The sequence below is a fragment of the Dermacentor albipictus genome, chromosome 4 (assembly GCF_038994185.2).
Source record: "Dermacentor albipictus isolate Rhodes 1998 colony chromosome 4, USDA_Dalb.pri_finalv2, whole genome shotgun sequence".
NCBI lineage: Eukaryota > Metazoa > Arthropoda > Arachnida > Ixodida > Ixodidae > Dermacentor > Dermacentor albipictus.
In genome coordinates, this window is record NC_091824.1 from 167,984,712 (window position 1) to 168,010,173 (window position 25,462).

At 44.1% G+C, this 25,462-nt stretch overlaps 1 protein-coding gene across 2 annotated transcripts; it reads left to right on the forward strand.

Moving 5' to 3' along the window:
- The first annotated feature begins 5,294 nt into the window (after positions 1 to 5,294).
- On the forward strand, positions 5,295 to 24,459 carry Pfdn2 (prefoldin 2). Of its 2 annotated transcripts, XM_065441999.2 has the most exons (4): positions 5,295 to 5,602; positions 9,209 to 9,332; positions 17,257 to 17,283; positions 24,042 to 24,459. In XM_065441999.2, the coding sequence occupies exons 1-4, from the start codon at positions 5,442 to 5,444 to the stop codon at positions 24,231 to 24,233; spliced, it is 504 nt and encodes a 167-aa protein (XP_065298071.1). In that variant the 5' UTR covers positions 5,295 to 5,441; the 3' UTR covers positions 24,234 to 24,459. The 2 variants fall into 2 exon arrangements, with proteins under 2 accessions (XP_065298071.1, XP_065298072.1); XM_065442000.1 differs by lacking the exon at positions 17,257 to 17,283 and having other exon boundaries at positions 5,358 to 5,602.
- Positions 24,460 to 25,462: the final 1,003 nt, after the last annotated feature.

The following is a 25,462-nucleotide window of genomic DNA, read 5'->3' on the forward strand; positions in this document are numbered from 1 at the left end:
TGGAAGACAACACCCAGTGTTTTAATAGAAGGCACTATTTCAATTGGAGTTGAGTTAAGCATAACCCTTTGATTTAATTTTATCTTCTTGTTTCTAGCGCGAAATAAAACTGCCTTTATTTTCTGTACATTTATTTTTAACGCATATTCTACCGTCCACTTTTCAAGTTTAACCAGGATTTCGTTGGCATTCCGAACTATTTGGTTGGTTTCTTTTGCTGACAAAAATATACTAGTATTATCTGCGTAAATGACGAATTTTACTTCTGCACATATACTTACAATGTCATTTAGATAGAGATTGAAAAGAAATGGTCCCAAGATGCTGCCTTGAGGCACCCCACAAGAAACTGCTAATGGATCCGAATGAAAGCCTTCTATGTCTACAATTCGTTGCCTATTTCTTAAATATGAATGGATTAGAGAAGCAGCAACACCTCGCATACCGTATCGTTCTAGCGTCCTAATGAGCAGTTCATGATTAACAAGTTGAAAGGCCCTTGAAAAATCTATAAAAAATGCCCAGTATTACATTTTCTTTTTCGATTTGATATAATAAATACTCTTTTTGTGCAAGAAGTGCCGATTCAGTGCTCAAGCCTTCACGGAAACCATAGTGGCAGTAAATTAAGATGTTGTATTTCTGTTCGAATTTTTTCAGTCTCTTGAGGATTACCTTTTCAAAGGCCTTTGAAGACACGGCCACTATAGAAACAGGCAGGTAATTGCCCACATCGTTTTTGTCACCCTTCTTATAGAGTACCTTAACACGAGCAACTTGCATTCGGGGTGGAAATATCGCTTGTTCGAGGCATAAGTTAAATATGTACCGTATGCATGGAGCAAGCAAAAAGGCAGCATGTTTCAGAGGCTTCGCTTGCATCCCGTTAACATCCAACGCACTGCTGTTATTTAGGCTTATTATTACCTCTGTCACTTCAGCTTCAGTGATAGGGTAAAGGAACCCCGAACTGTTATTGTATAAACATTATCTAAATCACTCGTTGCTGCCATTTGACCCACGGTGTTCACAATATGCTCATTGAAAGCATTGGCTAACACCTTCCCTGACAACTCGTTGCCATTGTATTTTATTTCACGAACTGATTGGTTTTTAACATTATATTGTAACACTGAGTTCAGCTTCTTCCAGAGAGCATTTGAGCAGCCAGAAAGGGAAGTAAGTAAATTATTAAAATGGTGTTTTTTTGCTCTTTTTAACTCTTTCTCTAAACTGTTACGGAAAGTTTTAAACTACTTCAGTGCGTCTGGATCTCTGTTCTTAATAAATTTGCTAAACATTGTATTTTTCTCCTGAATTTTCGCTGCCAGGTCGAGCTTTTGCGCGCGCTTAGATTGACAGGCACGCATGTTGGCGGGACTGTAGCTTGTAATACACTTTCGAACCTTCAGAGCAGTGATCTCCGTCAGCCTTTGTACGTCATAGCTGATGCGCGCCGCGAATTCACATGGTAAGAGCGGCGCAGATTCTTTAGGCTGAGGGCTTGCTAGAAGTCAAGATGTTGTCATTCGATCGTAAACGTGTTATTTACAACTATTCGCAACAAGATCTTGCGACATGCCCTTGACAAATGTTGCGTACCTAATACTAGGGCACGCGATACATTCGCAGTCGTCAACGCACAGCGTTAACACTCCTTCAGATACTTTTTAAAGAAATAGTTATCACAAAATGAAATAGCTGCCGTTACTGAATTTGTACAGCCATCCGACTAGAAATTCTACGCTGTACACGAGGTTACGCGGAGCTGGAAAGCCAACGTGAACGCCTAAAGAGCACTGCCTTGCTATGCGTGCATTCACTCTGCGAAAGGTCGTCTGCTGCGCTCGAGCATCGTAGGCGGCGCCACGGTTGGGGAGGGAGCGTGAAAGAGAGGAGAAACGAGGAGGAGTGTAGGCGGAGGAGGAGAGTGTCACTACTTTACGAAGTTTAAGGGGTTTTACGGATGCGTGGAGGCGAGCGCCATCTCATGGTGTTGCAAGGAACACCGTAGAGCATGCGGCGCGCGCCTCTCGCTGTGATTGGCTGAGTTTTTGCCCACGGACACGACATGTGTGTTTAGGAAGGGGGTTGGGGGGTCGCTGTAAAAAGTGAAAAAAGAAAAATAGCTTTGCGATTTACTTGTAACCCTTACGGTCAGACGTCATTCACTGAAAGAAGTGGCCTGCAATCTATTGTGGCAAGAAACCGTATTTATCGCCTAAAGTTCTTCCAGTTATTGAATGGACATTTCACTGTCAACACCTCGGGTATTCTTGCGTATTCGGGGGATGCCGTCGCAAACGACACTAGTAATTAAGATGATAATTAACACCTTTAACTTCAGGGATTAGTCGTTATAAGTAATTCTCGTTATTACAACTATTACTGACTGGAATAATCCGTGTTGCAGGTATTGTTATATTGTAATTTTGTTGTTTATTCATGCCTGTATCGTTTGTTGTCTTCTGTAGTCACCATGATATGATCTCTTTAAGAATTCTCGCAGTATTCACAAATAAATAAAAATAAATAAATGTCATGACGGTTTGTCCTTTCTGAGTTCTTTGGTGCTCTATCTCTTTCCTTATCTCCTTATCAAATCTCACGTATCAGCTCCCATGCTGGCATGCGAGTATACTTGGGTTCGTCGGTTGCTCACTGCTTAAGTTTGACTTTAGCGAGCCTTTCAGGTGGTGCTGCATGATTGCTGTGACTTATTCTTACAAGCCTGCATGGATATTCCTGCTTTCTACAAAACGAGGACGATAAACATGTCCGCATATTCAAAGCGGGATGTGTTTCGCTGCTCGTGCTTCGTTCCGCGTTCGCGCTGTTGTGCCGCACTGCGTGCCTTCATCGAGGCAACGAGCGCGTCCCCCCGCCTCCCCTCGTTCTTCTGAAGCGGCTGCCCTTGGTGACAACCTGCAAAGTTCCAGGACACTGCCGAACCCTTTCCGTGGGTCGAACAGAGGAGTCCGGAGACACAGAGAACCACGATGAATCCACGGACAGCCTTCAGAATTCCACAGAACTGCTGACCCCTGCCGTGGAGACCGGTTTATGTAGCTTGGACTTCTCCTGCTTCAACGAAAGAGGGACGCGACGTGGTCGACGTCAGCACCGGTCCTGCCACCGGTCGCCACCAGCCGCCCCGTCGGTCTGGTGCGCTCTTGGCACCGCTACCTGTATGCTAATAGAGAGTTAGATTAGGGGATACAAGCGGCTTGCGTACGCAAGAACTAGGGGCGACGGTACTGCGCATGCGCAGACGCAGACGTAGGGGTCTGTGTGTGCACAGTATACCGTGGCCCCTTCTTGCGTGCGCAAACCGCTTGCGTCCCCTAACTAAAGCTCTCTATTACCTGCTTTATGTACATGCTGTTGCTGTATAAAGCTTTTCGTCTCCTTTTCGGCTGCTCCAAGAGTCCCGTCTCTCGTCTTCGACCCCGAGTCACAATACCGCAAAACTTGCACCGACAGTCTGACTAAGCAACAAGCGAGCTTCTTGAAAAGAGCTTGCTGTCGGGCTAGTTGGTCCAATGTGTTTAGAATGTAAAGAGCACAAATAACGGGTCAAGATTTTTGCCACGTTATTTGGGGGTGCCGTTACTGTATAGTGGTCGATATCAAGTGGTCATTGTGGTCGCTCACATTCCTACTGCGTCTACTTACGAAGATCGAGATGTGAACCGTGCGATCAGTCACTATTGCGTACCGAGGAAAGATGCGCGCTTACAAGATCCGCTAGGGTGTCCGGATGCTCCTCCTCGCCCGCGCTGGGCAAGGAGGAGAGCATGTAGGCACCCTACTATCATCTTGGGGTCCGCGCTTCACGGCCCAGCACACGCAACGCAGCGAGCAAAACTTACTGCTGCCCTCCGCCAGCGCGGACCTTTTCCCCACCCGCCCTCAAAAGGCAGTTCTCGACTTCCTGGAGGACGCGTCGCTGTCCAACCTGCCAGACCTGCCATGGGGAGACACCTCCCCCCTCTAACCCTTCCGTCATTCCTCTACGCCCTTTCTGGTGTTGGGATGCTGAGCACGAGGTCGCGGCATCGAATCCCGGCCACGGCGGCCGCACATCAATGCGGGTGCTTAGATTTAGGTGTTAAAAAACCCCAGGTGGTCCAAATTATTCCGGAGTCCCCCACTACGGCGTGCCTCATAATCAGCTAGGGCGTCGTTTTGGTACGTAAAATCCCATATTTTGTTTTTTATCCTGTTTCTTCCCACTTCTCTCCCCTCAGACACTGAGCCGTGCATCTATTAGGGCTGCAGAAGAATGTGCCTATTCTTCACCTAACCTCAACACCGCCCTCAGCCGCGCTCTAGAGCTACTGTATGTAGTTCAACTCTACCGCGCTCGGCCGCTCGGCGCCTCCTGGTACTTCTTACAAATACTTCCACTTGTGCGCGCTATCGCACGAATGCGCTCTGTATGGGCTCTCTCTCGCCGGCGAACAGCCATGCTAACATCTCCAGCACACCCCTCGCCTTCGTTCAGAGAAAATTCAGGTATTTTACCATGATTATAGTGTACTAGAAGAACATATTATTCTAGTACACTATGATTCTACCATTGGATTGGATTTAGTGACCTCGCTCTTCGTAACTGGTGGGCATCGCCGTGAAAAAGTAGCGATGCCCTGGCCTTGGTAGGTAACTATCGGGTACATACACACATAAGCACAGTCATACATGCATTCACACACACTATCAATGTTAATCAATATCAATGTTTGGCCGTAATGTGCGCGCACTACGGCCCACCACTCATTCTTGGTTGTGGCCACTTGGTCACCGCCGCTAGATGGAACGCTGGGGGAGAAGCCAAACGCTAGCTAGAGTCACTGTATATGCTACCAAAGGTAGCAGCATTTACACACACTATCATTGTTAATGAATATCAATGTTTGGCCGTAATGTGCGCGCACTACGGCCCACCATTCATTCTTGGTTGTGGCCACTTGGTCACCGCCGCTAGATGGAACGCTGGGGGAGAAGCCAAACGCTAGCTATTACTGTATATGCTACCAAAGGTAGCAGCATTCACACACACTATCAATGTTAATCAATACCAATGTTTTGTAGGAAACTCTATGGCAGAACCTAATGTTCAATCGTCTCTTCGTCCGCAGCACGCGTCTTGACCACGCTTGTGCTTGTTGTGCCCTCTCACCGTAGTCTTTCAAATAATTTTCTAGCCTCCGAGATCTATAGCACTATGCCTCTGAGAGGCTCAAGTTTGAGGCACCCATGGAGGCAGCCGTGTTTCAGCTGTCTAAGGCATCAGCTTCGTGACTGTGTCAGCAATGTCATGCTGTAGTAAAGCACGCTAAATTATAACGTATTATTGCTTACAAACTGCGGCTGCTACGGCCACTACGGCTTACACCATAGGTGGCTTACACCGCACTCCGACTGTCAGCATTACGATCATGGCGGCCGAGGGCGAAAAGAAGTTATCGTTGAAGAAAGACGAAATTAAACGTCAAGCCCAAGAACAGGGCGTTGTAGACGGCTTTAACCAACTGAGGCAAGAGCAACGTGCCCTAACAGCAAAACTTATCGAACTGGAAATGGAACTTAACGAGCACAAGTAAGTGATTGTCCTCATGCCGCATTGCGCACATTTTTCTTATGTTTGCCTTTAGATTTGATTGACGTGCCGGCACTGTAGCGGTCTCTGGCCAACTCTGAACTTTCACAAGTCGAACAATGCTTGGTAACCTGTGTTTGCTATACTCTGGCTTAACCCTTGTAAGGACGTACGGTTTCTGCGAGGAAAACTTGATGCGCGTGGGTGTGAGGTGCGACGGGGTGGGCACGATCGGTTGAACCGTTCTTGAAATCACGTGGCCACTATTTTTATTCGTACGTCACGCTCTGAAAAGTGGAATATAATGATTCATATTATTTATAGCATTAATAGAACAGTTTTCTTTTGAATAATTCAACCTGCTACCGATTTCTTTCTTAAATCGTGCCTAATTGCGATTTCTTTGTTGGCTGAATGTCGAATGTATTCCAGAACATCAAAACTCGTTACAACGCACTCCTATTATGAAGCAATAAATAAAAACAAAGTGACACATGTCTTGATCGTTTCCTTATCGAAAAGCAAGCCACAGGGGCAGTGTGGCAAGTTCATAAGCGTTCATTTGGAAAGGCACGATGACAGCCTGCATTCCAGCTAGGCGTTTACCTAATTGGATCCGCAGAAGCACGCATCTACTATTCGTACTGAAAATGCAACGCACTGTCAGTATTGCAAAGCGTCCCCATGATAGGATTCAAAACTGAATCCGTACTGGGGCTTTTGGTGCTGCAAGACAGTTACCTCGTGCTTCCAAACGCAAAACTCAAGCCGTTAGTTCATTCTGCATTTGATTGCTGATAGAATTACTGAACTCATTATCAGCAAAAAAGCAGCAACAGCGTGTCACGCGAGTTTTTGCTGTTAAATCAGTAAAAGGGCTTGCAAAATGTGTGGTCAGTTGGAGTTCAAATGGAATAGAAAATGCTTCTCTGATTCAATGCAAGATGTACCGAGGGCACTTTTATGAGTTGTGGTTTTCCTAAAGTTGTCCGAAACAAATAAAAGGTGTAAATAAATTATCCTTATTCTGAAAGTAATTCCACATGCATTACCAGAACTCTAGTGATAGGCCAATGATCTGCTACAATTTTAACTTGCAGGTGCACTTTAGTGGAAATCTATAGTGTACGTTGTTACATTAAATATACCAGTATACACTAACAGTAGGACAGTTAGTGAAGATGCTCAGAATCCAGTGTGCTTTAGAAACGTAAGCTCGCATTAATGGCTGCAACCCGCAGCAGGCATACGTAGACTGGCATGGGTGGTGAGTGAGCACCGTGGCAAGTGAATACAAACATACATACACAAGTTAAACCCAAAACCCGTGAGAGTGATTTTGCGCGCAACAGCAACATGCAATGGCTTTGAGCAACGAAATTAACTGTTGCACAAGCAGATTGCTCATTCTTGTCACTCAATCGCTTGATTCTGGAAATCTGGAATTCATTGTCTGGAATTGCTGTGAGCAACTAGCCAATAGCGTGAAACCAGAACTGGATATACATCAGTCAAGTACTACCGATTGTTACACGGAACGAGCAAAACTAAATTTTTATATGTCCAAGGATAAGAACCTACTGCAAGACCTCCAGTAATATTTTACGTTGTACGTTACAGTGAAACATATCAAGTTGATTTAATAAAGCATGTGTCACGCCAGTTTCAGCATGTATTTGCTACCCTCGTATCGGCAACGCCGGGAAGACATCGCTCGCGTAGAGTACGACTTCTAGGCGATGAGCGAACATGATGGCCATTTGCATTGTGTCACTTGTCGGTGTTGCGCAAGATCACTTGCATGGGATTTACACTTTAGAAGACAAAAAAAAAAAATTGTTACACGTTCGGATTTGCACGCGCACCACTCTTGCCAGTCTACAGGTTCCTGCTGCTGCTTGCAGCTGTCGGCACACGCCTACATTTCAGAAGCATATTGGATTCTGATCATGTGTACGAGCTGTCTTACTCTTACAGTGTGCACTGACATATTTAGTATCGTGGTTCACTTAGGCACAAGATCAAGAGGAGTTGCAAGAACATGCTTAAGGCTGAGCCATTCTTTCACTTGCTCCCACTACCAGTGTCTTCAGTGTCAAAGTGCAAGCTGTATGGGGACAATATGTTGCCTACACTGTAATGATGCTTCCTTGTTCTTAGATTCGTTTGCCGTCTCAAACCACTTGTTCAATAAGTTCCCCTACTTCGTCCATACGTTAAGCCCATTGGTGTTTCTATGTCCATCTGCTTCTGCACGTGTTTACATTCAGCAGTGGACTTCCCAAGAATACCGCTGAAAGAGAAATTTGGTACCACCATCTCGGCGAGTGTTATTTAAACGTACTCATCCTTCATGCAAATGCCAGGATACAGAAAGTTCTGCTTTTCTTGTAAGTAGCTTGGCCTAAAAGATTGCCACAGCCGAAAAAAAAAAAAAAATGTAAGCTTTCTTGCATTTTGAGCAGCATACAAAATATGAACTGACAGAAACAGCTGTGATCAGCACTATTTCTGTTGCTCTTGTGTTTCGTGCACTGCCTGAAGTGGAAGCATTCCAGTTTGCCTGGACTACTGTGCTGTTAAAAGTTTTTCTGGGAGTCCTCATTAGGAGCCCGGTCTCTCCGATAATGCATCTTATGCTAATGTTTACTTATGTATAGTGTAACAAGTACATGAAGAAAATAGAATCTTGATTGAAACTGACAATGTCAGCGTAGACATTTACCCTTTTCATCCAAATTTAGCAGCCCGCGCTTGCACTGGTAAAATTAAATTTTGACTGTACGCCCTAGCATGAGTGTTTTTCTTTTTTAATTTAATATGGTCTTACATAATATTAGAGATACAGCTTTTCCCTATTGTTCACAGATAAGTCTACAGAGTTGTTCAGTAGCTGTTGCGTTAAGCTGGTGAACATAAGATCGTGGCTTTAAATCTCAGTTGTGGCAGCAACTTTGGTATGGGGTTGATATGTAAAAATACTTGCACATTACATTTGAATTAATGTTCCGAGAAGCGAGTCTGAATTAATGCAGTGTTCTTCGCTATGGCATTGCTAATAACCTATGAGTTGCTGTGAGACATTAAACCCTGTTATTAAGGTATAGGACAAACCATTGTGACAGATGAAGTGCTGGTCACCAGTTGTATGTTTCAGGCATCTTCGCTCTTCGAAAAACATGCCACTGTGAAGCCCCCACTTTCTGGCATTGCCATGAGTACTGCAGCACCACAGTGTTACTTGTCTTAGTAATACTCAGAAAGTGTGTTTACAGCTCATCTTCGCTCTGTGTTTACTGTAACATCTTAGAGTTATTACTTACTGCTGAGTCATGGTGGAGCCTTCCTTTTGTGATTATGCTAGTCAGTTGGGATTCCTCTTCACACAGTTGCTGCAGCACGCTTTTGTAGGAGGAGCTTCTGAGTGGTTAGCTTGCAACTGACCATATTGGAGCAAATGCTGCACAAGGATGCGGTAGGTGTGTTGGCATCAATGAATTCATTGCCTTAGTGGCGAGTTATGTCCACTAGCCTTTCGTAGGCCTTAATTATAAGTTGTAAAATAGCAACAAAATTGAAGTTGAATAACATTGACTTGTTTTACAGCTTGGTTGCTGAAGCACTTCAGAAAGTTGATGGCGACCGACGCTGTTACCGAATGGTTGGAGGTGTGCTTGTTGAAAGGACGGTCAAGGATATTCTTCCTGCTGTGGAGCGAAACAAGGAAAATGTGAGTTTTCGTCGGTGACCTGAAGAAACATACTGATTTTCATGCCTACACAAAGTTCCGCCTATGGTTCCCATGTGTGCTGGGACTTTTGTCTTGCAAATGTTGCACTGGGAAACAAAAATTACTGTTAAGTTCAACTAAGATGGCATGTGTACGAACCTGAATTGTCACACCTGTTACAGTCTACACCTTTATAAATTTACATGCATATCAACCATAATCCCCCTTCCCATTTTTGCAACCTTTTATGTCTGTTCCTGTTATAGCCCTTTCAGTACAGCTAGCTAAATTCTGTGGCATTCTTAAAATACATTTACACTTTCTGGAGTGGTTGCTTAAGCAATTTATTGCGAAGCTGTAAACAACCCATACACTGAACTTTGTCTGCACTACACATCACCCATACCATAGCACTTATCCGCACCTAACGATAACAAAGTGCATTGCTTAATGTGTTGGGAAACCTACTATAAATCTTGTAGAAATGTTACATTCATTACACATTATGCTTAATATGCCCTCCCCCCCCCCCCCTTCTTCATATTCACCAAATTTAACTCTGCGTACCATAGAGTTCAATATTACACTTGGACACATAGCAAAGAGCTGTTGTATAATGGTTTCAAGCACTTAATGAGTTTCACAAGTGATTGTCTTCTAAATTTTGTCTCTGCAATGTGGGGGTGTGGGCCAAACATGTTTAACTATGATAGTTTCTTCAAAGCACTATGAGAATGGATGTTTTCAAGCACTTGTGGTTGCACTAACATATTTGCTGTAAAATGCCTAACTGGTGACGCCTTTCACTTCAGTTTACCTTCTCAACATTGAGTTTCTTGCAGTTGTCTTCAGCTGTGGGATTGCCCACTGTAAGTGTGAACACTTTTTTTTGTTATTTGGCTACATGTTGGATGTATGCCAAGTAACTCTCCTTCACTCCATGTGTAATAACCATGCCACATGGACACAGAAAGTGACAATAAGTGGTCAATGCCTGAAATTTAAAATAATTAATTATTGAACGTGTTTCCCACAACTATAATTCAACCAAGAAATGAATACTCTCTATGACGTAGCTTGCACAGTGCAGTGTACAGTCGCGGACAGAATATTATGGACCATGAAATCTAAGAAAAAGCTGAATATCTCTGCAACCTCACAACGCAATCTGGTATTTGCATTTTGGACTTTGACTAGAATGTGCTAACAACGTTGTCGTGGGCAGTTTTACTGGTTACTGCTACAGGCTGCTCGGGAATTTAACGTTTTCTGAGATCCCGTGGTCCATTTTATTCTGTCCGCGACTGTACATTAAGAGGAAGCTTTAGCTCGGGCCCAACTCCAACGCGGCCTATTCAAATAAATGTAAAACGCAAGGACCTTTTTCTGAAATAACCCCTGCACCGATTTTACTGAAATTTGTTGCATTTGAGAGAGAAATTTAAGTTCTAACTGTTGGAAGCAGAATTTCGATTTAGGGCTCGAATTTTCTTAAAAAGATTTTCAAATATTTGACCGTTTGAAAAAAATAGAAGCATGAAGTTTACAAATTCATAGCTTTGCATAGAGAACTGATATCGCGGTTCTGTAAACGGCATTCATTAGATCATTCAAAGCGGACAAATTCAGCATGTAATTTTACATCTTACGGGAATTTGTTACGTTGGTTACAAGGGTTCTGCAAAAGTTGTATTTCCATTTTGCTAATTTTTTTATATTGATGTGTAACATTTCAATTTTGTCCACTTTAGATGTACTATTAGATACAATTCACAGAATTATATTATCATTTTTCGTTGTTGAGTTAAACAGTTGTAAACTTGATAGTTTTGTTTTTTGAAAATTTTCTATTTTTGCCAATTTTTAATAAAAAATTGACGACGTAACTCGAAAATTCGAGACCAACAGTCACTAGATTTTAAGTTTTTATTTTAAATGCAACAAACCTCGTCAAATTTGGCGCAGTGGTTGCCGAGAAAAACGAATTCTCCTTTTACAAGTATTTAGATAGGAGCACCCGAGCTAAAGCTTCCTCTTAAATATTACTGCTGTTACTACTGGAGTTTGCTGTTCATCAGCATGCTTAACACAGGAGCTTATTAGCGCTGCTGTCAACATCAGTGCTCGGCAAATTTCTCTTAGTAGATGCTGTGTTAGACTGTACTAGCTGTGTCAAGCTTAATACAAACAGTTCTCATCGGCTTCAGATTTTGTATTGGCTAGTGGTGAAGCACAGCAGCAAACCCAAGCTGACGTCTCTAGCTGTTGGTCACACATTATTACTTAGGTAAATCAAACAGTAAAGGCAATTTTCACATATCACCTTTATTACCTCAAAGGAACGAGAATTACGGATATCACTTTTTAACTTAAGCCCCTTGCACTTTTGTTATTGCACAATCAACTGCTGTATCACATCTGCTAAGGAATTGTTGGGTTGCTCGCGAAGCCGCATTTCCACTGCAAGCTAAACCTCATCATCTGACCTCAATCGATGAACATGCAGAGCCTCCATCAGGAGGCCTAAGATGTTGTAATCTGATGGCACCAGATCAGGGCTGTATGAAGGATGGGGAAGTGCTAATACATGATGGCAGATATCTGCTGGTTTGACTCATTTCTACCACAGAAAGTGTGCCAAGGCATGCTGTTCCCTGATTGTGAAATTGTGGATTGGTGTGCCAAAAATGGGACCTTTTCGCGCCACAACATTTAACTGAGTGGGGCAGTGACGGATACTCCTACTTCCACGTCACTCCAACTGTACAAGTAGTATCACATCAGACACACCAAGTCTTCCTTCATTCCCCTGAGAATACTAAATTCTGCTCACTTTTTTATTTACACTCGTACATCAAAGTATTGATAACACCTTTAAGCTGCAAGCATTTGCTTACTTGAAAATTAGCACTGAAGGTTGCCTGTTAAAGAGGACAACTGTCATCATCATCATAGTGGCAAATAACATTACCCTTTCAGGTGCCAATTAATTCTGTCCATTGAAAATTTGTTTAGTGGCTTGACAATTTTCTATTCTTCAGTGAGGTTCAGAATGTGGACACTGTGCGAGAACTCCGCAAAAGATTCAGGTATTAAAACGAACTATTTCGTGCCTAGCCTACTTAGGACATATCTAGCCCCTTGAAAAAGAGCTATTTTGTAAAACCAGAAAGAACAATGAAAAGTGAACCAGCTACATGACTGCATACTGACTTTGAAAGGGAAAACACGGCTTGCTTGTTTATGAAACACTTTATGCATATTATGCAAACTTGCAGCCCAAGTACAATCATGAGCGTTTCAAGATGCATGCTCACGTTTTAGACATAATTATTTTCATCAGTGGTTTTGCTTTTGATGCACTTTCTTGGGGTGCACATGTGGTAGTAGTTCTGAAAATGTCATAAAGGAACTTGAAGATATACTGAAGCACTTTTAAAAACGTAAGTGAGCTTGCAGCAAGTTATTACAGTTATTTACCCCGAATGCAGAAATTTGACGAAGCCCAAGAATTGCCATAACTGACCACAAGTAACCTTAAGTTAGCAAAGCAAAACCGAGGAGCAGCGACTGCAGGGATGCTGCAAAGAGGGAAATCAGCTCTGATTAGCGAAGACTGATTGTGGTATCATTAAAGGTATCACAGAGGTGCCTGGTTTGAATATGGCATTGGACGCTATTAGAGTTGTAGCACGGTCTCACCGCTGGCATCCAGTTGTAAGGTTTGTAGTCGGGCATGAACTATGTGGTAGCTGGCCCATGCCGTTGTCCAACTCAGCCACGCTTGGGACGTGGTTGTAGGGAGGAACTTGCTCTCATCGATAACTAGGAGTGCAGGATTTATTTACATATTTACATTAAAACAGAAGATACATTTCAACAGCCAAGCATGACTTCAAAAAGGACCACGAAGCTCCCACCACGAAGCACAAAATACAAAGCTCCAAGCACCTCTCTTGTCGAGCACAGTCCTAGCAGGGGACAAACTGCTGCTTAAAAAGCCTCTGTCCTCCCCAGATCCTTAGGGGAATGAAAACTGCTGTCCAACCTTCGTCCAATCGGACCGTCTACTGTCGGGGTATAGTCGACCCGCCTTTGAGGGGGAGGGCTCACACACTCACATACGCACTTTGGATTCCCAGAACCCACCGAGTTGAGCGGGTCCTCGTAGCCAGGTTGTGACGCTTGATCCCAGCTTACGCCTCTTAATTTCAGAGCTGACTTCTCCGGTAGCCGCCACGAGTGCCAGCAGACTGACAAATCCTAGGGCCCGAGGGAAACCACACCGCAAAACACCCTTTTCTGAGAAGCTCTCTTGCTGCAAATAGACCATGAAGGCGACAACGGATCAACCAACAATACTCGGTCCACCGAACAGCTCGCCTGGCCGACGCCACTGGGCTGTACGAGGAGGCGCATGGTTAATTAACTCTGCTGTGGTCTCCAGTTCTCTGAAGGAAGGGCATGGTCGGTTAACATTGCCAGCGTCGCCGGTTATCTGACGCCACCCCTGCGAGTCGATCGAAACAACTGCAGCGGGCTGAGATGGGTTTGCAGAGCAGTACTCCTACAGGCCGATCGTAGCAACGCTTTGCACTGTATCCTGCAAAATTGAGAATACGGCACATTTTGCAGTTAAAATAGTCTACAGTCGCCGACCGTTTATTTGGAGCTCACGGGGACTGCGGAAATGTCCGAAAAAGCAGATTAAGAAAAAAAAAAATTTAATCCTTTTATTTCCAAGCACTTATTCTGGCTCGGCAGTAGGCTTGAAGAAATCGCGAATGCGCCGTTGCACGCTGTTTCGTTTATGCGCAATCAGATAAGCCTGAATATCGGAGAGGGTCGTACGGCTGAAAGCACAGTCACTGCTTGTTCACGCTCCGCATGCGACGGCAGCGTAGCACATCATCGTCCGGCGGTGCAGCAGAAACCCGACGAATGATCTTGCCATCGTCGAGTTCTGCGCATGTCAGTACAGCAGTGTCAGCACCTGTGAAACTGTCAAATGAGACGGTGTCCGGAATCGCAATGCAACCACTGCGCAGGCCTCGGCACATTTTCCGCGTCAGTAGGGAGCACATCAGAAGGCGACAAATCTTAGGCCTCCCGGCACCCGCTTGCCGGCATTCCCCAGCGCAGTCTGCGCGGGCACTGTCAGTGCCATTAGACACTTGGCGCGATGTTTTCGTATGCCCCGTTGGATCACCGGAACCTTCACACAGCACACAAAGCAAACACCACCATGCCGACACCCGTCGCACAAATGAAAAACGTGGCCTAGTCGCAGCGTCATGCGCGAAACAAACAAATCAGCTGCTGGATTGTCTTGACATGGCTTACTAAGCTGAAACCGAAACTGCTGTAGAGCCACTCTATCAAACCAGGCAGAAACGATGATGATAAGTGGGGATTTGCAGTAGCGCCACTTCGTGTGGCGGCAAGGAGGCTCCATTCAAAACAAAAATGGCATTCAGCAAGTCGAACCATGCACCGGTCAGAGTCGGTGCATGGTGCTCTTGATCGAGTTGGCTCAAGGAGCATCCCAAAAATCGGACAAGAGGTGGCAAGGTGTCCGAACTTTCGGCAGTTGTTATACATTATGGTCTATGGGGAGAATGGCGGTGCCGCAAAGCAGTACGAATAATCGAATATGTCCGAATTTTTTTAGTCCGGAAAATCAGTCGGCGACTGTATACCCAATACGTGCTTTACTTGGAGTGACGGTAAGTGATGGCAATGATCCGTTTCATTGACAAGCCATGGCAAGGTTTAAGTAATTATTGAGCAGTGAGAACTGCCTCATAATAGCAACTTGTGCTACTCAGTCGACATGCCGTGACTCTGAAGAACTGCAATGGCCAAAAACTACAAATGCAGCTTTCTCATGCCTCCTGACACAATGGTACAACTTAGACCTGCTCGTTTTGAAAGGAACGCGATTCACTGAACCCTGGAGTCAAGTTTGTTTCAGTTTTCAATATAGAAATTATTTACAACTGCAGTTGAAAACATGCACAATTGAGGAGCCCCACTGCAGGACCCGACGTGCAGTGAACTGGTGTGCAAATGCACAGAAATTCCAGCTAAATCTTAAAGTAAACATTTGTGGCCTCACTTTGGTACGACAAAACACACAGGGCTGACCTGAGTCTCTGACTTGAGTCTCTACGATACTGGCACTCACTCACATATTTGCTCACTTCCACTCACCTTCACCAGCATTTATACTCATTCATACTTATGTCCACTGCCACCCTTCGTCACTCACTATCACTATATCTCACACCTGTGAAATCAGTGTGGAGTCAGTGTACTCGTGAGTGAGTATGCAGACCTACGTTCGATTATTATCATTATTATTAGTATTATTATTATTGCAATAGCAATTGTATGGCTACTCCAAGCAAATTTTTGCCGTCGCCGTGATGTTCTGTATAAAGTCCAAGGGCAATAACACTGTTGCCGCACATCCTATGCTGTATGTGGGAGTGAAAGCACACGGGGGAAGCCGATGATCACGTCTCAACCTGTTGCCTGTGAACGAAAAAAAAATGGCCAGGCTTAGCTTGGTTAAGCCAAGAATGCGTTGCATATTGCGCGAGTTGGGGCCCAGCTTTTCCTCCGGCTGTCGTGACGTCACGTCACGTGGTTGCACTAAAGGTCAATGGTGGCTGCCCGGCCGCGCCCAAGGGCTGTACTGAGTGGTTGCAATATGCAACGCATAAAAATAGAAGCAACTTAATAACAAACATAGCAAACTTAAAAGAGAATAGACCCACATATGAGACGCGCAGCAATGAACAATGGCTCATACCCTCAATGGTGGCTGCCCGGCCGCGCCCTAGGGCTGAACTGAGTGATTGCAATATGTAACGCATAAAAAGCAGAGAGCAAATGCACTGTGCTCCGTAGCGCGAAAGACCGTGGAAAGATGAGAGGGAGGGAGTGGGGGTGGCGTTGTGATCTGGCACCAGCTGTGCATTTCGCGACGAGGCGCAAGGGAAACTGACGATCACAGTTCAATCTCGCATGCCATATGTGGAGGAAAGTGGGTTGGCAGTGCGGATGGGATGGGGAGCAGCTTCGACTCCGCCAACAAGTGTGTACTTTGCAAGGCCATGTGTGGACACACACGGCATACCTTGAAAGGGATCTGCAGATGGCTCTTACCTTTGTGCACGTTGTGTTCTTGCCACTCCTGCATTGAAGCGATAGACCACACGAGTGTCACTTCACTCACTGCTGCTGCTACGCTTGCTCACACCAGTGTTATGACAGCGAGTGCCCGCACTCATTGAGTGTGATGTGTTGATGTTTGCGTGTTCACTCTGACACCATGTTTTTTAATTCAGTTAGCAAGTGAATGTTTCCAAGTTTATACTGCCGATAAAACTAGTATCCTTACTTTGTTTAGCTGTCTACTAACTTGTTATCGCAATGATTACTTCGGCTTTCGTGTGAAACTGTGACATTTTATTAATTATTTAATGCATACTGCATACCTCAGTGTGGTCCAAGCAGGACGGGCATGCATATTAAAATGCAAATAAATATAAAGCATAATTGTGAATATTGTAAACATAATTATAGCACATTTCAAAATACAATCATAACACAATTGCAACAAAATCCTAAGAAACAACAAAAATGAAAATATAACACTAATGCATGTACATGAGAAAATAAATAAAGCTCTAATCAACATACATTTCGAAAGGCTCAGTAAGGCGGTTCCAGTCAGATATTGTACGTGTAAAAAATGGAGACTATAACATGTTAGTTTTAGCAAATTACAGAGTTAGAGAATGGGTTCGGTGATGTATGTCTCGTGGACAGAGAAGTTAAATAATTTCTGTGATCAAGGGCATACTTGCAATTTAGAAATGAATAAAGAATGTTCTTCATATTTTGTGTTTTTCAGTATTGTTGGCTGTCATGGGCTCACTTGGTGAGTCTAAGTTTGAATTTAGAATGCATAAACCTTACAGCCTTTCTATGGATAGCTTCTACCTTAAAGGATCCCTGACGACGCAAGAATATTCAAGTTTGAGTCCTATATGCGTGAAATAATTGACCGTATTTACTCGCATAATGATCGCACCCCTGTGTCTTGTCGTCAAAATTCGATTATTTGTATTTCCCATGTAATGATCGCACGCCGAACTTGCCGCAGCGATATGTTGTGTGCCAAGTCTAGCTAATAATGATCACACTTACTATCTGTCGAATGCTACACGAACGACTCTTGAAGACAAGCCAAGCGGTCTGCATGCACCAAACATTCTTAAGTAGATGCCTCATTTCATTACTTTCATCACTTTCCGCACTTCCATGACAAAAAGAGGTACAACCAAACTTGCCTTTATTATGGTAGGCTTTAAAATGGTTGTGGTCAATAAAAACAAAAAAAGGTGCCTTTCAATTCTTTTCATCTGCACTCGTGGGCATGCAACAAATCGCGAGCGGCAATGATAGTAGTCACGTTAACACTGATACGTTAAAAGTGTACCCTATTCATACGCGGATGCTTGTAACACAGCTAAGATATTCGTCCACCCTTAGCGGAGACATGCTGTATTAGACAGTAGCGAAGACAGATACCGCAGTTTCCGCAGCACACCGGCTATGCGTTTCTATGTCACTGGCAGCTAAGCGCGCCCATCTTTCTCTGTCCCCTCAAAGTGGACATGGCTGCATTATTGCCACAAACTTGCCGATATTAACAATATTATTCATCACTGATATGGAAGAAACTGTTTCAGTGCACGTAATGTACTCACGAGAAGAAAAAAAACATCGCGTTTGGCGCATTCGGTTTGCTCCGCCGGCCACCATTTTTGTTTTGGTGTCCCGCATCCCACAGCAAACGCGGGACGGCAAAAAAAAAAAAAATTTATTGGCGGAAAATTTAACCTGCGTAATGATCGCACCCCTGAATTTGCGTCAATTTTTCTGACAAAAAAGTGCAATCATTATGCGAGTAAATACAGTGAGAACGCGAATTTAAAAAACGCAACCTGCGGAAGGCAGAACAGCAATTGTTGTCTATATGCATGTTCCTGGAAAGATCACTAGTTATTCTAGGTCAGAGGTACCGGCAGCATCCACAAGTGGTTCCGGGCAACTTGTTATGAGATGATGCAGTAGGCAAAGAACCTGCACAACGAAGACAAGCAGATTGTGAGCAGACTGCGTTTGTAGCATGTACACTTTATAATGGCATGGCGCTTAGCCGTTTGCGTGGGGCCGGCAGCCGAGAAATGGCTCTTTCTCTGCTAAAGAGCAACATTTCTGTTTTGGGGAGCCAATGGGTCTGGATGCTATTATTGACAGTGCATCAACTGGTGCACAACCCGATGCACCAATGAACTACTGTGGCCAGCTCTCTTAGTACACTCATCTACCCTAGCACCTTCATGGCAAACACCAGAGGCTTGTTTTTCTTGTCTGATATGCATGCTAGAACAATGTGGTGTCCAAACTTTGCCTTTTATGACAAGGTACAGTGAAACCTCAAACCGTAGTTGGCCGGAGCTCGGAAAAAGTACAAACTAAATGGTAGTACTGCTTAACCGAAATAGCATGAGATCGCCCACTTACCTGTCAAAAACGGAACTCATAGAGAGTGTGATGAAAGGGGAAAAAAGCATGCAGTATTTATTCACGTTATGCGACAAAAGTGTTATTTTTGTTTGCTGCTGCGGCGGCCTAGCAGCGACGACAGTGGCCTCAAACTTACTGAAGCTGTGAAACAGCTTTTCAGCCAGCCCCGTCTTCTCGGCAAACACTCATATAGCAGATTCCTCGTTGGTGCTACGTATTTTCCGTGCACACGCACGGTAGCACTGCAGAAGTCGCGGGGCGCCGTTTTCATTGCGGGGTGCTGTTCTCATCGCAACGATTGCATTTGTGAGGCTGACATAACGGGCAGCTTCTGCCACTGTCGGTCTTGAATCACCCATGCTGTCGCTTTCTGTGTCATCCTCATCACTGTTGCTAGTGGACACTTCGGCAACGGCAGAGGCAGCGATGGCAGAAAGTCGAACCTCGTAGCCGACATCTCTTCGCGGTCACAGCGGTGCTGCCGAACCATTGCATTCCAAATGCCACACACCGTAGTCAATAGCAGATCCCTGTTGCGTGTCAGTGCCGACTTCTTATTGTCGCTTTCTATAGCACGAATGATGTCTAATTTTTCTTCCATGCTGAGCGTCCGGCACCTTTTTTTATCCGAGCTTTTGCATGACGCGAGTCCTTGGTTGCACGGCGCCAAAATGATGTTGATGTTGATGTGATTTCACGTGCAAACACACAGGGCGCTTGGAGGCCATTTCGATCTCTGAGGCTTGTTGTTCTGCTGGGCTGTCCTTCGACGAATCGATCCTTCGACGAATCGATCCTTACGGGGCAGAGGCATTCTTTGTCGACGCCGCCAAATATGGCAGCGGAGACAGGTTTGCAATCACGGTCGTTGACGCGCGCGGAACACTTATCAGCGCCGCATCAATTTACGCTAAACACGCGAATGAGGCGGAGGAAACCGCGATAGCCTTGGCTCTTCAAGCCGCAAATGGCCCGGCGACCATTTTCTCCAACTTGCGCACGGCGGTTAGGGCTTTCTCGTCCGCTCTAGTTTGTAAATACGCAGCCGACATCGTCAACAGATCCTTTCGTATTACTACGCGAAAACACATTGGAGGTCATACATTAGCGTGGTTCCCCCGGCGCACATGAACTAACTAACCAAGCGGGTTGCAACCCTAACGAGTGGGCCAACTGCCTGGCGCGTGAATTCACGAACCGCGCCCGAGATAACGGTCCGGCTCTCCCGCAGGATTGCTCTTTCAAAGATAATCTTACGACCTTTCATGAAATTACATCACATTACAGACAAAGCAGGAGAAAATTCCCTCCCCCCAGCCCGAAACTGAACAGGGCTCAGGCTGTTACTTTCAGACTTTTACAGACGAGATCCTACCTCACCCCTAGAGCGCTGAGTTGGATAGACCCGAACTTCCCACAATCGTGCTCCAAATGCGGTCACGCGTGCTGCTCCTTCGACCACATGCTTTGGCTGTGCCTGTACAACGCGGGCTCCGACTTTCATAACAAGTCCAAGTAGGACGCCTTGCTGAAGAGTTCGGATTTAACAAACCAACTACAGGCCGTCCTGAGGGCCCGCGACGTCGCGGAGAGTCACCACCTCCCTGTCCCGTCGTGGGCGGAGCCACCAACTTGATCGGGGAGCCTTCGGTCCCCCCAATCGAGTTCCTCAGGACACTCTTAATAAAGTTCTTGTCACTGTCACTGCCCGATGGAAATGACGCACTGCCGTGTTTGCACGACAAAAAGTGGAAACACTACATGTTAACTGATACATACGCAATAAGCTGGTACGGTTTATGTGGATACAAAACACATTATTTTCAGTTGTTGCTGAGTCGAGGATTTGACTTTACTCCTTTTAAAATGAAACTACTGTTTAAGCGGGTACGGTTTAACAAGGTTCTACTGTATTACCGCTGCCTATTCTCTGTAAGCTGAATGAGGGCAGTGAGTGCTGTGTCGTCAGTGCACCACCAAATGGCTCGCTCACACCTGTGCTTCAGAGACAAATATGCCCCAAATGTCAGCCTATTTTTAGCATAAGGGGAATAGCAGGCATCTGTTAGCAATAAAACTGCATTTTCTGGCTATTAGCAGTTGTTTTTGAAGCGCCATCCACTGCATTTCAGACCAAAGCAGACTAGACCGAGCAAGCTACACTTCACTCTGGCTTGCCAGCAATAGTGATGCACTGCTGTGTTCTTTCCAAGACTTGTTGTTGACTCTAGGTCCAGAACATGGCATGTCGTAGTAGGGTTACCAGAGCCAGTAAGTTTCGCTATGCTATCGCAGGCTTTTGCTGGGCCAAATATCTGGCACATTACAGTCAAACCTTGTTATAACAAAATGGGAATCAACAAAGTAAGTGAAAGTGCCTTTTAAATCGTAATAGAGATTCATATTGCAATACATGTAATAATGGATATATTGAAGTAATTTTTGCTCTCCATTCAACGTCGTTACAGAGATGTGTTACTTTATTTGCACAATTACTAGTCAACACTATGGATTTTAAACTGACAGTGGCAGAAGCTTGCAAGCAGTACCAGATGGCTATTGTGTAATGCTAAACAGCAATGTTGTGCTCGCTCCAGCAAATATTGCATTACCGCGATTGAATGTGAATCAAAACTGCAATGCTAATGTAGGTTTGTTCCAGCCATTATCCCAGGCTCCATTTATCACCAGCTTAGATTTCACTTGTGCTAATTTGATACACTCAATATTTGGTGGTAACAGCTATTGAGGAACAAACCACTGTCCCTTTAAGGTTTCAGCTTCTTTTGTTTTCTTCATTAAATCAGCGCATTAACCACTATATTGTCATTGAAAACCACGCTGTTGCAACCACCGATAATCTCACAGGGGAACAGTGCATAAAACACGATCATCACAACCTTGCTATGCCAGCAGCAGTGTCGATTACCCAAAAATGCACATGCTTATTGCATACATTTTTTGCAAAATATTGGTACAGAATGCCAGTAAACAGCTCCCTTACTGTTCCCAAGCTGGCTAGCTAGGCAAAATGCTCACGTGACCCCAATTTTGACACCTCTTCTAGTGGTTTTCTTTTTACCCTGACCTCCTTTGCTGCATGAGAGAGGTGGAGCTACAGCAGAAATCTGATTGGCAGTTGCTGTGGGCCATCACACACAATCGAGAAAATATTTTCAGGAGTTGAATAACAGCTTCCCAAAATGCCACAAATATGCCAATTCGAAAACCAGTTCATTTTCTCTTTAAAGGGCCCCTCACCATGTCACATAGCACATTTTGGTCATACACTTTAAGTTGTTACGTGCCCTCTAGGGCAGATAACTCCACTGCAAGAATTGTTGCGGTAATTCTACTGCTGGAATTTGTCAGATTGGTTGATTAATATCTGAGATAGAAATATTTTAGTACCGCGAACCCATGATTTCAGGAGGCGGGCGTCACCGCCAACATATCGCTCTCTCACCTTGCCCCTGTCTAGCCTCTGCAAGTGAAATTCCTACCCTGCATTCTGCCATACTGAAGCAGGAGGATTGCATGACACATACGTCACTTGCCCCACATTCTTGTTTTTTTTCTCGCTTTTTTGCTGTGCGGTGTTGTTGCATTTGTCTTGTTTTGCGCAACGCACAATATTGTGCGCTGTACACGAGCACGCCTGACTAGTGGTATAATTCAGTGCTGCACAAATACTGAGGCAGACACAAGTGGATCACAGAGCATGATCGCGTGTGTGACTGCAAGACATAGGAATAAGCAGACGAAACTGAAGTACATCTCTTTTGCTACGCTACAAAGTAAAACAAAGACATGCAGACATTTGGTTTGTAAGTTTTACTGTTCTAAACTTTAGTTGGTCTATTGAAGCAACAGATCAAACAAGTAACTGCTCTTGCCTTGAATAATTCTCAGTCATATGCCACTATGAGCGATGTCACAGCGCTGCCGTGTACGTAGGCGCACTTGTGCAATATACGTTGACTCTCCGGCTGGGAGTGCGGCACCCGTGAGAAGAAGGGCAAACGGCCTTTGGTTTGGAATTTAAACACTTTCTGCGGCATGCAGGCATGTACTATTACCTGACAGACACAGCCGTTAGCGCGCATTTTGGGGGGGCCCTTGGGGAGGGGCCCTTTAAGGCATTATTCAATCAGTGTCATTTTTCGTGCCCACATGTGTGGCACAAGTGCTATAAATAATGCACTACACCATGTTCAAGCCACATTCAACAGTCTTTAGCTCTTGAGTAACCCAAGAATGTTGTCTTCTATCTGGGAATAAAACAACTCTATGTAATGTGTACATTGATACATGCTATACCAGGTTTTTTTTTTCTTTATATGCATCATTTAAAAAAAATTCTGTGGCAGGCATCAAAATTTTGTCCTTAAACTGGATTGATCATTGAGGTGGGCATTATGTGCACATTAAATATAAATGAATGATTGACTAACAAAAGTACAGTAGGTATGTTTTAACTAATTTATGACACTTATAGCAATTTATGAATTGCAGCTGGTATGTTTGGGGGAAAATCAACGGAATGATTATTGAAGATGGCACCGGTTTTGGAATATGAGCAGCCAAACTTGTGGTAACAATGCACTGTCATTCCAGTTATTGTGTCAACAAAAGCACTGTTTCATGCATTGAAGTACAAAAATAACTAATGCCATGTACTGATATTTTATGCACACTTTGGTAATAAATGTGTCGAAACTGGTATCATCCTAAAGATTCCTTCAGGGTAGATATGCCTTTGAAATATCACAGGCTACACTTATTAAATTGCAATTTTTGCATAACTTAAAACATAACTAGTGAAATTGTGTTAATTAGTTAAGTATGATTTCAGTTTCTCATAAAAGCAATGTCTGCCTCTTTGATTAATCCAGTTTAGCGGCTTGAATTGTGCTGTCACAGGTGATCTTTACAGACAGTATAATCTAAAAAAGAAAAAAGACTTGGTATTATAATGCGGCAATACCTGACAATACGGCAGCCCTATTAGTTTGTGCACCCTTGTACTAGGTTAGTTCTTTCTGTATTCTTTGGTGAGGTAGAATAGAGAATGCACCTGAAAGCTCTTCTCTTGTTTTTCAGATTTCGAAATCAGTGGAGCTGTTAAATGAGAAGATTGTACAGAAAGGCCAAGAGGTGAATGAGTACCGTGAAAAGCACAACATCCAAATTAGGGTCTCTTCCAATGCAGCCTCCAAGTCCCAGCCTCCCGCAGGGAGCAGTGGTGGGGGTGAGAAGCCAGCATCACAACCTGCAACAGGAGTGTTAGTCTGACAGAGTCAGCTGTTTGTTTGTTTTTCTTTTACCTTTTTTAGTTGTCATTTTACTGCAGCTTCATGCTTCAACTTTTACTACCACAGCTGTTTCACATGAATGAAATGTGGGGTGTAATTTTATGGATGCGCCTTAAGCCTCAATAAGATGTTGCGCACCAAGATATTTGAGCTTTCCTTTTTTTCCTTGATGTTCCTTTTTCTGGTAAATAAAATATTTATATGTATGCAGTTGTTTGTATGTCTTGAGTTGGTGGAACAAAGATCTTTCATAGCTGAAGCTTTCATAGTAAGTCCAGGCACACAAGCGCATCTTTGTACTAAGTTTCAATTACACATGTTTTCTTCTGTTGCTGCATTAAAGATATGCAAGCTAGCGTGACTTATGGTATATGTTAATGTGTCCTTCCTTCTGATGGCATGAATTGTGTGGGTTCTGATGAAAGAAAGACTTGATTATCTTGCAGGAATTGGCATAGTAACATAACACATTTAATGTAGCAGGGCTAAAACACGTTGGTAGTGAATCCATATGACTGGAGAGGTTGCATGCACTTGCGCCATTATGCAGAGGCTTTTGACACTCATGATCACTCGATCTCACCAGCTATGAGTTGCTTTATGTTGACAAAGGAAGTTCCACATATTTTGTTTTGCTGTTTTCTTCTGTGGCTGTGGGTGGTTGCAGGACATATTCATCACTTGCATGTCAGAAAAGAGAGAGAGAGAAGGGAAGAAGAAAGGCAGGGAGGTTAACCAGACTGAGTCCAGTTTGCTACCCTACACATGGGGAGGGGAATGGGGAGTGAAAGAAAGAGAGAAAATGTGAGTCTACCGCACTTTCACATGCACTAAGGTGTAGGATGTCTATAGTCGGGCACTCAAGTATGTTGCCTTCAGGTAGTGAAAAAGCGCGCGAGCTGCTTTCTGGGCTAAACATGTGAGGAATGATTCTGCCTTGTGTCATAACCTGCACTGGCTATCCATTCTTGCCTGTTCATAATGTGGCTTAGATCTGCAATAATTTTGAGCTTGCTTTTTGTTTTCTTTGTTATGCAGTATTTTTTCTTTGATTGGCAGAATTTTTTTTAAATTGCATGTAGCAGAATTTTTTTTAGCTGGATTGCTCAGAGGTGAACATACTATAAGAACGGAATGCATGATCGACTAATCAAAATTTAACTAAATAACTGTTAAACTAATCTCTTTATGCCACATATTGCAATTCAT